Here is a 16562-nt window from a genome sequence, read left to right on the forward strand (position 1 = left end):
ACAGAATGAAAATAGATCTTGGTGAAGGTGATGCCTGGACTGGAACTTAAGGACAACAGAATTTCTGTTGAGACTGATTTGTTGCTGGGCGGGCAGGATGAGCACAAAGGAGACCAACTAGTTTCCTGCCTTGTCCTTCAGGTAAAGGCTTGGAATTGTGTTTCAAGAGATATTAAAGATCTTTGGTCCAATTTCCCATTTAATCCAGGAATCCATTCTAGTTGAATGAAGAAAGAAATCAGGAGGCAATTCCAGGTAAGCAAATGTGACTATTGCAGGGAAACCATGCTCCAGGGTAAAGCACATTGGATTGGCTTATAGATTTGATTTCCATCTTGCTTCTGCCTGAGAGCTCTGTCAACCTCTCTGAGAATTGGGTTCCTCTGTTCCAAGGTTGTCACATACTACAATGAACATGTGAAAATCCTTGGCAAGCATTTGAAACTCCATGTTACCTTCTCCTTACTATTCTGGCTAATTTCTACTCCTCTTTCAATGCTCAGCTCAGGACTGGCTGGGATGGAAAAGTTGTGCACTATGGTCCACTCTACCTTCACACTGCATTGAGTGGCCTGCTCACAAGTCCATCTCACCAGCCTGTGAACTCCCTGAGGGGAGGCAGTGTCTGTTTGATTTCTGTAACCCCCAAACTTGGCACAGTGCACAAGTCATTCAGTAGGTAAGTAGCTAAGAGCACTGGGCTTGAAAAATCACACCGTCAAAGGTTAAATCCTGGCTCTGCCACTTAGTAGCTATGTGACTCTGGCCAAGATCCTTAACCTCCTCCCTGGGCCTCAGTTTCTTCAACGGCAAAGTGGGGATAATAATGAAAACGACTTCATAGGCTGCCGTGAGGTGTTCAAAACAAACTCAAGCACTTAAAGCTCATGGCCCAGTGCCTGGCACACAGTAATTCTGAACAGAAACTTACTATTAAGTTCTTTATATGTTTGTTGCATAAGAAGATAAAGCTGTAAATACCTACACTCTTTTCTTAAAAGGGTCACCTTCGTATCAGAAAACTTTGCTGAGCCCCTGGTGACCCACCCCTACCTCTGGGGCTCTGGGGTGACTGATGTCCCTCAAAGGATTAGGAGCCCCAAGACCGTCCGGGGGAGGGCGGGGCTCTGTCTCCGAGTCCCCGGCGGGGCGGAGTCCGGCGCCAGGTCACATGGGATGCGGGAGGCGGGTCTTTGCGCGCGCAGGTCACGCGGCCGGTGTTGACACTTCCGGGTGCGACCACAGTGAGGCGGCGGGGCAGGGGCTGGCACCTCCTAAAGCAACCATGGCGTATACCGGCCTCACCGTACCTCTCATCGTGATGAGCGTGTTCTGGGGCTTCGTCGGCTTCCTGGTGCCCTGGTTCATCCCTAAGGGTCCCAACCGGGGGTAAGTGCGCCAGGCCCGCCCGGGGACGGATGCGCGGTGAGGACCTGCAGAGCCGGGCGGGGGAGGGGGCGATTCCGCACCGGTCGGAGACCTTGCCCCGGTGATCCTGCCCTCCAGTCAGGCCCCGACCCCCGTGCAGCCCCCCGACTTCCTTATCGCAGCAGCCTCAGTGTCTCCCGGCCTGAGCGTGAGGAGGGTGACTTCCGGCGGACCCTCCTTGGGAAGGAGTTGTAGGGGAATTTTTTCTCATCACGTCTCTGTGTGGGGAGGGTGCAGTCGGAAGTGGGTTTATACCGACTCAAGGAGAAGTTGGGGTTCGTCCCTAGACGGCTGTCGCCCCTTTAGACCTGCCGTCCACCCAAATGAGGCCTCGTTTGCCTAAAGTTTAAAGGAATGGATCAAATAAATAAATTGATCTCTTTGCCTCACAGGACGAGGTTGTGCAACAACGTTGAGCCCAGGCCTTGCATCTAGTGGGCGCCAGGATCTAGCTGGGGCTTGATCTAGAGCGAGATTAATTATCAAAGAGTCGGAGGTATTGTTTAGAAACCCCTGCGTCATACCTTTCCAACGGCTCTCCAGTCCTTGTATATGAGTGTAACAAGCTCTTAGAATGATTGGTTAAGAAAGACTTTTCCCCCCCAGACTTCTTTGTTAAATAGAGCTTTATCTGTTTTGTAAGTAAACTTTTTTTTATTGTAGTATGAAACAGAGTCTTATCTTCAAAGGGGCTTTGGAACACCCTCTTTCTGGTTCCTCTTTGCCTTTTAGTCATTTTTTTCTCAGCGGCAAGATCATGTGGGGTGAAACTTTTGACTGAAGTCATAGATTTGGGGGAACACCATCTCTTGTTTTATTCTTTGAAACGAATTGGTGGCTTCACAGTGCTCTGCATGCATAGTAGGCATTCAATAAATAGTTATTGAGTGGATAAGTCTATTTCCTTTATTAAAGGAAAGAAAATGCTATTACTTCCTTAATGTTTTGTGACCTGAACCCGTTTTGCTCTCTGGAATAAACTATGTTAGACCTGTTACTTCCATCGAGCTTACAAGTAAATCATAATTTGTTTAAAAAGGAAAAATGGTAGATGAATTCCTATCATTTCGTTGTATTAGGTTCCTCCTCCTCACCCCACCCCTAGCATCAGTTATATAGGGTCATCTTTCCATCCTGTAATAGATGATATAGAGTGTCAGAATTCTGGGGTTATTAAAACAATTTGTATTAACTAAATTTAATTCCTTGGACTTGTTTCTCCTACTGGAATTAGAGAACAACATAGTACTCCTTTGTTGTGTTTCTGTCTTCAGCTGTTTCATTACCCACTGTCTGCCTTTCCAGCCTTCATACTCAGAAAGCATTTATTAATGTTCTGGTAGTGTTGACCACTCCTTTCTTGAAGACCCCCATTAGGGGCCCACCATGCCCAGCCTTGGGTCTTGATGCCACTGCTGTTACCCAGGGTAATGAAACGCCTCCAGTGGTCCATGGGCTACTCAGTTTCTAGCCCTAGTGTCACTATTCAGGTTTGACCTGCTAGTGATATGTTATCTGGATCTAATTCATAGCCTCCACCTCAGTCCTTGTATTTCCTGCTCTTGGCAGGATTGAGCAGGTCTTAAAACACTAGGTGTCTCCTAGGAGTTACTGTATTACACTTTGAGAAACACTGCTCCCAGCTGGACGATCCCTGTGACCTTGGATAGTTTAGTTAACTTTTCCATGTTCCTGTTTCCTCATTGTAAAATGGAAATATTAGTACTGAATTAGTATTAGTTCCCCTTTACCTTCTGAAAAGACCGCAAGTGATTTTTTTTCTTTTTTTTAAATACACGAAGGAGCTGAATTGATGCAAGGACTATGGTGAATTTTTATCGTGGGAGAGCATTTCTGATTTGAAGGATTAAAAACATCTTCATTAAGGAGATAAGTAAAGGTGCTGTGTGAGAAGGGAAGAAAGGAGACTTTGCTGTTAAATCCTCTTCTCTGAGACCCCTGCACATCAGAATGCAGAAACCTGGATGATTGGGAGGTTTTCAGGACCTCCTGAAGCTGGGGGAAAAAGAGAGCAAAAGGGAAAAAACTCTTCTGAATCTATGTATAACCTAAAGCAAGCTTCTTACTCTCATCTTTTCTACAACTGAAAAAGGGCTGGATAAAATGAAATCTGTACCTGGAGTACTGGTTCCTGACCATTCCTGTTTTTCAGATTTTCACAGTGGCTCCCTTAGCAGTAGTTGTGGGGGAGGGAATGGGGACAGAGCGCAGGGATTAGTGTTACAGTTCAGTCAGCTCCAATTTTTTCAGACATAACATTTTTGAACATTCAGAAAAATAGAGTAGTACAGGTGTTGTATAACACCACCTAGATTCAATAATGCTAACATATTCATATTTGCTTTATATATGAATCCAGGTGTGCATACATACATAACATAATTTTGCTGAATCATTTGAAGGTAAATTGCAGTCATCATGACACTTCACCCCTAAACTCTTTAGCAGGCAATAACTTAGAAGAAGCACATTAGGAACTGATATCTTAATTAATTTTTTTTTCTTTTATTTTTGACTGTGTTGCACCGCGTGGCTTGCGGGATCTTAGTTCCCTGACCAGGGATCGAACCCGCACAGTGGAAGCGTGGAGTCCTAGCCACTGGACCACCAGGGAATTCCCATGAGGGAGCTTTTGATATCGAACTGTTAATCAAGTAGTACAAAGGGGCCTCAGCTGTTTCCGTTCTCTGAGTTGGTCTTTTGGGGAAGAGGAAGACTGAAGGAGGGATTCCAGGTTGGGGCAGGGGAATGGAAGGAGATGAGCAGAAGCTTGGGATGGAGAATAATAAACATGATGTGCAACCCCCAATACCTATTTATTTATGTACTGTAAGGTACATGTTTTGAAGAATGTGCCTTCAGGATATAGACAGAGTCTGACCAGTTCTCACTACAGGCACTGTTACCAGACTGGTCCATTGGTGCAGTTCCCCACTAACTAGTTTTTCTGCTTTTCCTTTTGCTTTCTCTTGCCTAGTCTATTTCCATCCTGCAGAGAGATCCTATTAGAGTTTGGGTCAGATTTTGTCAGTCCTCTCCTCAAATCCCTCCAAAATAGCTTCCCTTTTCCTTTCAGAGGGTACCAGACACCTCTGACCTCACTTCCTACCAGGCTGTCCTTGCTCAGCTCAGCCACACCAGCCTCTGTCCTTTTTGAATGCCTGATACCCTCTCACCAGGAACCTTTGCTTTGCTAAACTTCAGGGGTTTTCATCCCTTTTGTTCACTCCTCTCTCCCCAGAGCCTGGTGCATACAGGTCACTCTGAATCTGTTGAATGAATGAATGGACAAGCCAATGTATTAACCACAGAAAATATATGCATACACACAGAATTTCTAAAGGATGAGTTAAACATAATATATATAGGAGTTCAGATATTTGCTCCCTGCCTTCTAGGAGATAGTCTTTCTTACTGTATGGGGTGTGGAGACCCCCTCTTTGGAAATCATGCCTGTGGATGATGGGGCCATTGAAAGGTGATAAGCTGCAGAGTGATGTAATGAAAGGAATATTTTAGAAAGATTAACCCAAGGTGATTGTAGGAATGAATGAAAGATTGTATGGATAGAATGAAAGGGAAAGAAGAAAGTTTTGAATCTGCCAGCAGTTAGCCAGGCAAACCTGATAAATTTTGATTTTAACAATGGGAATAGCAAGGGAAAAAATCCACATAAGGAGAGCTGCTTCAAAGGACTAGTCCACAGCATTTGGTGACTGAAGGTGCAGGGGAGGCATGAGTAAAAAGATGACAGATTGGAGGGGTGGGTCAGATGGGTGGAAATGGCAGAGCTTCTGTGGAGTAGGAGATTTAAATTTGGAAAGAGAAATGGGGAAAGAATATCATGAATTCAATTTTTTAAATGTTGAAATTCAGCTGATCAGAGGTCCAGGTTTAACTGTTTTTCAGACAGGAATGGAGATGGGGAGAGGTCAAGGCTAGAAAGTCATATTTTGTTAACAGGGAAGAGCTAAATCGGACTCCACGTTGGGTCTGTTTCTTTGACTTTAACCTTTGCTTTTCATTGCTTTTGTTATTATAATCATACATGATGGCCTGCCTCGGGGAACCCCGTCCCTCTGCTAGCCCTGCTCACCTGTGAATGGCTGCAAAAAAAGAAGAAACTAACACATCCCCTCACCGAGGCTGGTCATTCCAGGAGATGTTTTGCAAGACTGATGGCCCTTTTACTTCCTCACCGACTCTCCCTCTCTGTTCTGCCTTTTTACTTTACTTCCTCACCGCCTCTCCCTCTCTGATTCTATAAAAGAAACTGGCATCCAGACCCAGAGAAGATGGTTTTTCGGAGGCACCAGTCTGCCGTCTTCTCGGTCTGCCGGCTTTCCCAATAAAGTCGTATCCCTTGCCTTAACACCTCGTCTCCGATTCGTTGGCCTGTCGTGCGGCGAGCAGAGCGAGCTGGACTCAGTAACATTTTTAGCAGTATAGTGTCATTTCATTGCCGAGAATACTACCAAATAGGGCAGTTACTTGGATGTCAAAGCTAATTACCACTACAGCCTTTTGTGTTCAGTTTCAAATGGGTTTGGATTAGACCCCTAAATTGTGGCATCAGTACACCTTCCCTTAAATACAAATGTTAATGACTTCCGTAGAATTCTGCTGTGTGCACCCTAGGGCACCCTGCTGCCTACTGGTGGTGTCTGAACAGACTCAGATGCATTTTCCTGGTGTGCAATCCTTGCCAGGTTTGATCACCTGGGAAGGGAACTTAAACCTCGTGCAGAGTCTGCATAGTTTGCTCGTTATCTAATGCTTGCACTTTTTTTTTTTTTCTCCAGAGTTATCATCACCATGTTGGTGACCTGTTCCGTCTGCTGCTATCTCTTGTAAGTATTTTTTAACTAAAACAATAAGCAGTTATTCCTGGTATTTATCACATGTGTGAATAAAAGTTAAATAAGTGGAGCATGATTGTCATGAAACTTTACATTTTTGTTTCACTGGGGCTTGTTCCTGGTGTAACATCTAGAAATGGTATCCTAAGGTTGAAAAGAACACTTTTCCTATGTTCAGTATATTTACCTAAGAACTGTACAGATGCTCAGTTCTTCTGGCAGTACAAGTGTAATTTATTTGGCACAAATTTCAATGATATAATTAGCCAGAAATTGTCATTGTACTGCTTTATATTTTACTACTGTGAAGTATTTGAGCCTACTCGTTTCACTTAAATATCTCACTATGAAGCCAATAAAGCCATTCTTTATTATTTATTTATTTATTTTTGTCTGTATTGGGTCTTCATTGCTGTGCGTGGGCTTTCTCTAGTTGTGGCGAGTCGGGGCTTCTCTTGTTGCAGAGCATGGGCTCTAGGCGTGTGGGCTTCTGTAGTTGTGGTACATGGGCTCAGTAGTTGTGGCTCATGGGCTGTAGAGCACAGGCTCAGTAGTTGTGCATGGGCTTAGTTGCTCTGCAGCATGTGGGATCTTCCTGGACCAGGTCTCGAACCCGTGTCCCCTGCATTGGCAGGCGGACTCTTAACTACTGCGCCACCAGGGAAGTTCCACCATTCTTTATTATAACTTTTGTTTATCTCATGAATAGATGTTGAGCTAGAATTGTGATTGAGTAGAGTAAGGGTAATTTTTTTAAACAATTCATTATACACTGTATCAAAGTATAATAAGAATTGGCATGTGTTCGAATAGATTATATAAACTTGAATGAAAGCTTTAGGATATGTGAGGTCATTTCTCAACATATATTTTTGGAATACTGTTAAAAATGGCAAAACTGCATTTGAACTACTATTATTTTTTAAAATTAATTAATTAATTAATTTATTTTTGGCTGCATTGGGTCCTCATTACTGCACGGGCGAGCAGGGACTTCTCTTGTTGCAGAGCACGGGCTCTAGGTGCTCAGGCTTCAGTAGTTGTGGCTCGTGGGCTGTAGAGCACAGGCTCAGTAGTTGTGGCGCACAGGCTTAGTTGCTCCATGGCATGTGGGATCTTCCTGGACCAGGGCTCGAACCCGTGTCCCCTGCATTGGCAGGTGGATTCTTAACCACTGTGCTACCAAGGAAGTCCCAGTTGAACTATTCTTTCTTTTTTTTTTTAATTGAGATATATTTCACATACCATAGAATTTATCCTTTTAGGGATTGCTTGTTAAGAGTTTAGAACCAGCAATTCTCTTTTCCTAAAGAGAGCTTGCTAGCTTCCTGAGACTTCCTTATATGGAAAGTATTGGTGATGGCCAACTCTTGCTTAGTGCTCACATGTGGTAGGAAGCAGTATTCTAATTCTGTGATGAAAGGCCGTGGCTCTGAATCTATGAATTCCTTGTATCCTGGGACTTTTGCACTAAAGTTTTTCAAAGAGATTTATGGGTATGAGCCAATTCTGGTTGTTGGCATAGATCAAAATCTGCCCCTGACAAAGAGTTATTACCATGAATTTTGGCTATATGGCCATTCGGTCACTTGCTTCAGTGCAACTTGAAGTGTGTAAAGCTGAATCATATAGCACTATAGAAGTTTGGCTAAATGACGATGATGTTTGACTGCCTCGATACGAGTGCTTATGTGATGAGACTTTATGCAGTTGGCTTGTTTAGTCTTTTCTTTTTAGTTAGAAAGGTAAAAAGAGGCCTTTTCAGGTCATAGCTCAGCCCCCAGAATGGAAGTCTGACGGGTAGCGAATAGAGGGCATTCTTATCCTAGCTGTGTTTAGCTCTAAAGAGTAAATGAGAAGAAGTACATGCATCATCAAGAATTCCTTGTTTAAGTAGGGGTGACTGAGTAACCAGCCTATTCTACCGAATCTCCTCTAGAAATTCCAACAAGGGAGCTCTTAATCAATCCAGGAGCCACAGAGTGGTCCTGTAATTGAAAAAGCCTTTGTTTTCATTCCTCTGATCTCTGCTGCATGAGCAGTAAGGTTAGTGGTAGGGTCTTAAAAAAAAAAACAAAGACAAAATTATTGAGCAGAGGAATGATGAGATTAAACCAAGATGAGGTTAAAATGTTTTGTGACTTTCTGATCCTCCATCGTCTTTGAAATCTGGTTAATTTTCCTGTTATTCTCTTTTTTAAAAAAAATAAATAAATTTATTTATTTTTGGCTGTGTTGGGTCTTCATTGCTGTGCATGGGCTTTCTCTAGTTGTGGTGAGCGGGGGCTACTCTTCGTTGTGGTGCACAGGCTTCTCATTGTCATGGCTTCTCTTGTTGTGGAGCATGGGCTCTAGGCACGCAGGCTTCAGTAGTTGTGGCACATGGGCTCAGTAGTTGTGGCTTGCGGGCTCTAGAGCACAGACTCAGTAGTTGTGGTGCATGGGCTTAGTTGCTCCGTGGCATGTGGGATCTTCCCGGACCAGGGCTCGAACCCGTGTCCCCTACATTGGCAGGCGGATTCTTAACCACTGCTGCACCAGGGAAGCCCCTGATACTGTCCTTAAAAACAGGCAGGAGACCTTGTCAGTCTCATGCCTCCTATCTTCATTTTCAAGTATAAAATAAAATAATTGGACTTGGTTGGAAATTATGTCACTTTGAGTCTTAGTGACTTAGTTGAGGACACTCTATGAGCCCTTACCTCTTGCTGTCTAGCTTTTTTCCTTTGTCCCAATGTGCTGGTGACTGCTCTATTGACAGTGGGTCAGTACTGTCATTGATGTATTAATAAAGTTAGTTAGTACACAGTGTTCCAACATTAAATGCTTCTGGAGGCCATTTTATGGGGAAATGGGCTGGGTGGTATAGACTTTATGCAATTGTTTTTTTCTTTTGTTTCTTTGAAACCTGATCATATATCCTATTTAGCAAAATATCTGCCTGAAACATACAGGTGGAATTCAAATCCCAAGTATTTTACATACCTTATTCCACAAAGGGGTGGGATTTCTGTAATAAATTTAATTTCAAATTCAAAGGACACTTTACTGTTTGTCACTAGTACATATAGTTTCTTGAAAATACCTCATTTGCAATTAAGACACACCCAAATAAACTAGATTTCGTAAACAAAGTCATGTTTTGAAATACATTCATAGACTTTTTTTTTTTTTTTTTTTGCAGTACTCGGGCCTCTCACTGTTGTGGCCTCTCCCGTCGCGGAGCACAGGCTCAGCGGCCATGGCTCACGGGCCTAGCCGCTCCGCGGCATGTGGGATCTTCCCGGACCGGGGCATGGACCCGTGTCCCCTGCATTGGCAGGCAAACTCTTAACCACTGCACCACCAGGGAAGCCTCATTCATAGACTTTTGAATTGCCTTCTCTTTGTGGCCTTTTTTCCCTCCTTCCAATTTGTTCTAGTTCAAGGTTAGATTCCGCCAGCCGAACCTTGTTTGAGCTCTGAATAAATCAGGATCTCTGCCAGTACAACCAGCTTGTGTTGCTAGTTCAGCCGAGTAAAGTCTGAATGCTCTACATCTGGTTTCCTCTCTACGGCACAGGATCACTTTTTGTTTCTTAAGCATACAGGCCTTTTAGTTACTATTCTATACTTTCTCTTGGTCTGTGGTTAGTTGTTAATGTCGGGTTATGTTGTAGCTTACCCAGAGTTACAAAACTCACATCCTAGGGGTAAATTAGAAATTTAGTGTTGTATTGTGAAGGTACAGTTGCTTCTTGGAAAACATGCTGTATCTTTAGCACTTGACTAATTGTAAATCTTACCAGCAGAGTGATATAGGAAAAGAAATGTTGACTAGGAGAACAGGAGACCTTGGGTCTGCTAGGCTGAATAATATTTGGCCTGATTATGTTGTAGTGTGGTTTGGTAAATTTTTAAATAAGATGCTGTGTGTGAAAACTTATAACAAAGGATAAGAAAAATGTAGTATTATCAGTGATTTTAAAAAATAAATTATTTTAATTCAAAGAACTATATGTAACTGTAAGCACAGTTTGCTTACATTGCCTTTGTAGCATTTATTTTATTGGGCCTTATTAGAGTTCATTCACTCAACTTATTTATTGTTAATAATAATATATACTAATAATACTATAGTGAACCTCCTGTGTACCAGGCACTGGATATATAGCAGAAATATTCTGCCTGCCCTCCTTTTAAAAAAAATTATATTTTTAATTTATTTTTGGCTGCATTGGATCTTCGTTGCTGCACGTGGGCTCTCTCTAGTTGTGGTGAGCAGGGGGCTACTCTTCGTTGTGGTGTGCAGGCTTCTCATTGCGGTGGTTTCTCTTGTGGCAGAGCGCGGGCTCTAGGCACACAGGCTTCAGTAGTTGCAGCACGCAGGCTCAGTAGTTGTGGCTTGCGAGCTCAGTAGTTGTGGTACATGGGCTTAGTTGCTCTGCAGCATGTGGGATCTACCCAGACCAGGGCTCAAACCCGTGTCCCCTGCATTGGTAAGCGGATTCTTAACCACTGTGCCACCAGGGAAGTCCCCTCCCTGCCCTCTTTAGGGAGGGGAGACAGACAGCAAACAGGGAGTCAGTGAAGCCACCAATCACTTCCCAAAGAGGTTTCCTCATCTACTCATTCCCCCAAACCCCTACTCTTTGGCCCCCAAATGAGTCCCCCTCACTTACTTCTCCAGCGCCCAATACTGCCCATCACACAGGACCTGCACAGCCTTCAGACACTTTCCCCTACGTGTCCAGGAATTTGCATATCCACAGTTGAGCCCAGCCTTGCTTTGGTCCTGGCTCTAGAGCCAGTTTGGGGACAGGACATTATTACCTCCCAGGGCCCGGGTTCTTCACTTTGGTTTCCCACCAAGTACCCACAGCTAGTCAGTTTCTAGAATGTTCTTTATTTTTGTTTTGTTTTTTAAACTTTCTGTTTTTGGACTTTTAAAACTTACTGTGTTCTCTCTATAAAAGTAGAATAATGTAGTGAACAAACCTTCACGTGCCTGTCATCCATGTTGAAAAATTATCAACTCGGGCTTCCCTGGTGGCGCAGTGGTTGAGAATCTGCCTGCTAATGCAGAGGACACGGGTTCGAGCCCTAGTCTGGGAAGATCCCACATGCTGCGGAGCAACTAGGCCCGTGAGCCACAACTACTGAGCCTGCGCGTCTGGAGCCTGTGCTTCTCAACAAGAGAAGCCGCGATAGTGAGAGGCCCGTGTACCGCGATGAAGAGTGGCCCCTGCTTGCCACAACTAGAGAAAGCCCTCACACAGAAATGAAGACCCAACACAGCCATAAATAAATAAATAAATAAATAAATAAATAAATAAATAAATAGCCAAGCGTTTGAAGCCCTTTAAAAAAAAGAAAAAAAATTATCAACTCATGACCAATCTTGTTACATCCCTACACACTTTCCCGTTCCACCCCAGATTTTTTTGAAGCAAATCCCAGACATCAGTTTATCTGTAAATATTTCAATATATGTATATCTCTAAAAGGTAATCATTCTTTTTTCAGGTATAGCCCCAAACCTTTTTTTTTTTTTTTTTTTTTGTGGTACGCGGGCCTCTCACTGCTGCGGCCTCTTCCATTGCGAAGCACAGGCTCTGGACGCAGGCCCAGCGGCCATGGCCCATGGGCCCAGCTGCTCCGTGGCACGTGGGATGTTCCCGGACCAGGGCACGAACCCACGTCCCCTGCATCGGCAGGTGGACTCTCAACCACTGCGCCACCAGGGAAGCCCGCCCCAAACCATTATCACACAAAAAAAGTTAATTCCTTTATATCATCAAATATCATTTAAATTTCTCTAGTTGTCACAAATACTTTATTTATATATTTATTTTACAGTTTGTTTGACTGAAGATGCTCATAAAGACCCTGCATTGGGATTAGCAGATGTGTCTTTCAAGTCTCTCTTTATTGGTTTCTTCTCCAAATCTCTTTTTTTCCTGGCATATTTTAATAGAAAAAAACCCAGATTGTTTGCCCCATAGTTTTCCAGAGTCTTTTCCGTATTAACTGCATACCCATGGTGTCATTTAACATAATCCTTTTTCTTCTGTATTTCCTGTAAGTTGGTAGTCATACTTACGGGCTAGATCACATTCAGGTTCAATTTTTTGTTAAGTCTGTTTTAGAAATGGTGTTGGTATTTTCATCAGGGGTACATAACGTCTAATTTTTCTTTGTGTTGTTGGCATCACTGATGATGTTCTATTTCTATAACTTCTTATTTATTCATTAGCTAGAATATGTCCATAAAGATTTACTTCATCAACTATTTTATTATTCAAATAACTGAAAAACAGTTCACAAAGAAAAGCTAGGATATATGTGTGCTGTTCTCTCTGCTTACCTGTTTCAAAATAATTGTTTCCTTAGCATCTTCCAGTGGTGAATAATGATTTTTGTTTTGTGTTAGTGTCATTATGATCTGATACAATTAAACATATTTGATGTATTTCAATCCAGTATAATTAATATCCCTTTGGTGTTCAAATTGTCTCACCTTTGGCCCGTAGAAGACCTGTGTATGACCTTCTGTTAGCTGGAGGTGTATGTAGCTGGTTGGTGAGCTCTGTCTTCACCTCCAGCTTTGAAGCTCCTTCAGACAGGAAATGTGTTTGGCGTAGGTGAAATGTCTGTTTTGTCTCTCCATAGATTGGTAATTTTTGTGTGTCTCTCTCCTGTCTTGTTTGGTGATGTCTACTAATAAAAGGAAATAGCAGCATCAGTCCTGGAAAACAGTGGGTAATTAAAATTAAATTTGTTCCTGAGATATGAAGTCCTCTGCCCTTGATTCTTTCAGCTTGGAACTCCCAGGTGGATAGCCAGAGGAAGCCATGTTCTGTTTTAGCTAATTTGCTTGTTGCCTTCATGGGTTTTTCTGTTTGTATCTCTCATTTATAGTTGTCTGTTTGTTCCACATCTTTGTTACCCATCTTCCCCTAGAATTCAACCAGTAAGCATTTTGTAGAATACCTACTCTGTGCCAGTTCCTGGGTTTATGATAGAGAACCACGTCCCTGCCCTCCTAGAGGTGACAGTCCAGTGAGGGGAGTCAGACAAGCAGGTTAACAACAGCAGCAGCAAAACTGTTCTTGATCTGTAATAGACAAAGTGAGAAGGTGCTTTAAGGAGCCAAACAGGGTGCTGTGATAGAGAACAGTGAAGGGGTGGGAGGGAGGGAGGGTTTATTGAGAGCGCTTACAGAAAGCCTATTGGAGGAGGAGTCAGCCATGGGGGCAGCTGGAGGCAGGGTCTTCTGCAAACAGGAAGGCACTGAGAGGTAAGGAGCTTGGAATGTTCTGGGAGGGTAGTGTGATGGGGTTTAATAGTGAGGTGAGGAGTGGTAGGTTTGGGTTTTAGGTGAGGGCCAGGTCATGTAGGATTTTATGGGGTTGGGGTTTAGGTTTTATTTTAAGTGGATAGGAAATCTTTTCAAATTTTAAATAATGGAGTGATTTGGTCGGATGACTACTTTGGCTGCTCTGTGGAGAGCAGACTGCTTGGAGGCCAGAGTGGAAGCAGGGCCACAAGTTAGGAGGTTACGGCATTCATTCAGGTGAGGAATCTTTGTGGTTTGGTCTGAGGTGGTGATAGTGAAGATAAAGGGGGTGCACAGATTTGAGAACTAATTTGGGAATAGAATTTATTGGTCCTGCACGTGGAGGAGGTGGGAGGAATCAGTGATGGGTCCTTGGTTTCTGGATTGGGCCATTTACCAAGATGGTGAAGACTTGGGACAGGACAAATTTCAAAACAAAACTTCAGTTGAGGATGTGCTAAGATTGAGATGCCTGTGAGCCTTCTAAGAGACATCAAATAGGAAACTTGATATAAGAAGAGAGATTGGAGGCCATACGAGTGCATGTAATTGCCTAAGACAGTGGTTTTCTATGAGGCTGGCATCCAGTAGGTAGAGGCCAGGGATGCTGCTGAACATCCTACACTGTACAGTGCAGCCCTCCTCCCCCCAGTGCAGAATTATGCAGCCCCAGATGTCAGTAGTGCTAAGGTTGAGAAACCTGACCAAAGGGAAGGGATGACGAGAGAAGAGAAGAGAGGTTAGGGCCAAACCTGAGGAATGCCAACATTTAGGTGTTGTAGAGATGAGGAAGAGCCAGCAAAGGGCAAACTCAGGCCTCGTCTGTCAAATAAGGGGGAGTGACTGGGACAAATGAGAGGGTAGTAAAGTCAGTAGGCACGCATACCCAAGCAGAAGGCAGTTCTTCATGAGAGTGGGAGAGAATTGTCTGCAGGCAGCTGAGGGAGCAAAGAAGTTATTGACGCCATTGCCAAAGCCTGAGCTATCTGTTGTAAGAATAAGCAGCCTTCTCAGCTTGCGAGAGCCTCAGCGGGGAGCCCAGCTTCAGTGATGCTGGAGTTGGGGAAGTGCGAGAATAGAAGGTATGAGTGGCAGATCACCGACCAAGTTACAGAGAACACAGTGCAAGGGTTTGGGAGAAACGAAAGGGAGCGAAGTTGGATCCGAGTGTTGAGAAGAGCAGAGCAGTCTGGGAATGGGATTTGGGTCATATTAGATGGTCCTGGGAGGTCTGGAAAATTTTTTTCTGGCAAAAATTGAGGTAAACAAAGATATGAGACCTGTTGAACTTCTTCTTATCATTTATCTTATTAAGCAAGGACTTGGACCTAAAGGCTTTCTGCTACAGCCTGACCTTGGAGAGGGTTCGGCAGTTAGGCAAGACTGCTTCCAAGGGCCACAGGCACTAAAATGGTGGGGTCAAGCTTTGTTTTTGTTGCTGTTGTTTTGTTTTGTTTTCCCAATACAGACATCTAGTGGTCGCTGCGCCATTTGTTGAAAAGACTTTCCCTTCTCCATTAAATTGCTTTGGCATCTTTGTTCAAAATGGTTTGACCATATATGTGTGAGTCTATTTACAGACTGTTTATTCTGTTCATTGATCTGTTTGTCCAGCCTTATGATAATACCACACTCTTTTGATTACTATAGCTTTATATTGAAATCAGGAAATGTAAGTCCTCTGTTTGTTCTTCAAGTTTATTTTGGCTATTCTAAAATAGCCATATACATTTTAGAATCAACTTGTCAGTTTCAACAACAACAAAAAAACCTGTTGAGATTTTAATTGGGATTGTGTTGAATCTGTAGATCAGTTTGGAGAGAGCAAACAATATTGAGTCTTCTGATAATGAACATGGTATATCTCCATTTATTTCAGTTCTCTTTTCTTTTTTTCCTTCTCCTTACTTTGGGTTTAATTTGCTCTTTTTTCTAGCCTGTTAAAGTGGAAACTAAGAGCACTGATTTAAACTTCCCTTTTTTTAAAAAAAATTTATTTATTTGGTTGTGCCTGGTCTTAGTTGTGGCAGGCAGGCTTCTTAGTTGCAGCTCCTGTGCTCCTTAGTTGTGTCATGGTAACTCTTAGTTGTGGCATGCATGTGGGATCTAGTTCCCTGACCAGGGATCGAACCCGAGCCCCCTACATTGGGAGCATGGAGTCTCTTAACCACTGTGCCACTAAGGAAGTCCCTCCTTTTTATTATTTTTATTTCATTTTTGTTTTATTTTTATTTTTTAAAAATTAAATTAAATTAATTAATTTAATTTTTTTGGCTGCATTGGGTCTTCATTGCTGTGTGTGGGCTTTTCTCTCTAGTTGTGGCAAGCGGGGGCTACTCTTCATTGCAGTGCGGTGGCTTCTCATTGTGGAGCACAGGCTCTAGGTGCACAGACTTCAGTAGTTGCAGCATGTGGGCTCAGTAGTTCTGGCACGTGGGCCCTAGAGCATGCAGGCTTCAGTAGTTGTGGCGTGTGGGCCCAGTAGTTGTGGCTCACGGGCTCTAGAGCGCAGGCTCAGTAGTTGTGGCACACGGGCTTAGTTGCTCCACGGCATGTGGGATCTTCCCAGACTAGGGATTGAACCCATGTCCCCTGCATTGGCAGGCAGATTCTTAACCACTGTGCCACCAGGGAAGTCCATCCCTCCTTCTTTTTTTTTTTTTTTTTTGGTGCTACGCGGGCCTCTTACTGTTGTGGCCTCTCCCGTTGCGGAGCACAGGCTCCGGACGCGCAGGCTCAGTGGCCATGGCTCACGGGCCCAGCCGCTCCGCGGCATATGGGATCTTCCCAGACCAGGGCTCGAACCCGTGTCCCCTGCATCGGCAGGCGGATTCTCAACCACTGCGCCACCAGGGAAGCCCCATCCCTCCTTCTTTTTAAATGTAAGTGTTTAATACCATAAAATTCCCTTTAAGCATCACTTTACCTAGACCCTA

At 43.6% G+C, this 16562-nt stretch overlaps 1 protein-coding gene across 1 annotated transcript in view; it reads left to right on the top strand.

The window, feature by feature from the left end:
* Positions 1 to 1175: 1175 nt before the first annotated feature.
* Positions 1176 to 16562, top strand: part of ATP6V0E1 (ATPase H+ transporting V0 subunit e1) — a 36141-nt gene continuing 20754 nt past the window's right edge. Inside the window, exons 1-2 of the mRNA XM_059061723.2 lie at positions 1176 to 1389; positions 6252 to 6299. Of these exons, the coding sequence (XP_058917706.1) occupies positions 1286 to 1389; positions 6252 to 6299 (152 nt within the window). The 5' untranslated portion in view covers positions 1176 to 1285. The remainder of the gene's footprint in view (positions 1390 to 6251; positions 6300 to 16562) is intronic.

This window comes from Kogia breviceps, chromosome 4 (genome assembly GCF_026419965.1).
Source record: "Kogia breviceps isolate mKogBre1 chromosome 4, mKogBre1 haplotype 1, whole genome shotgun sequence".
NCBI lineage: Eukaryota > Metazoa > Chordata > Mammalia > Artiodactyla > Physeteridae > Kogia > Kogia breviceps.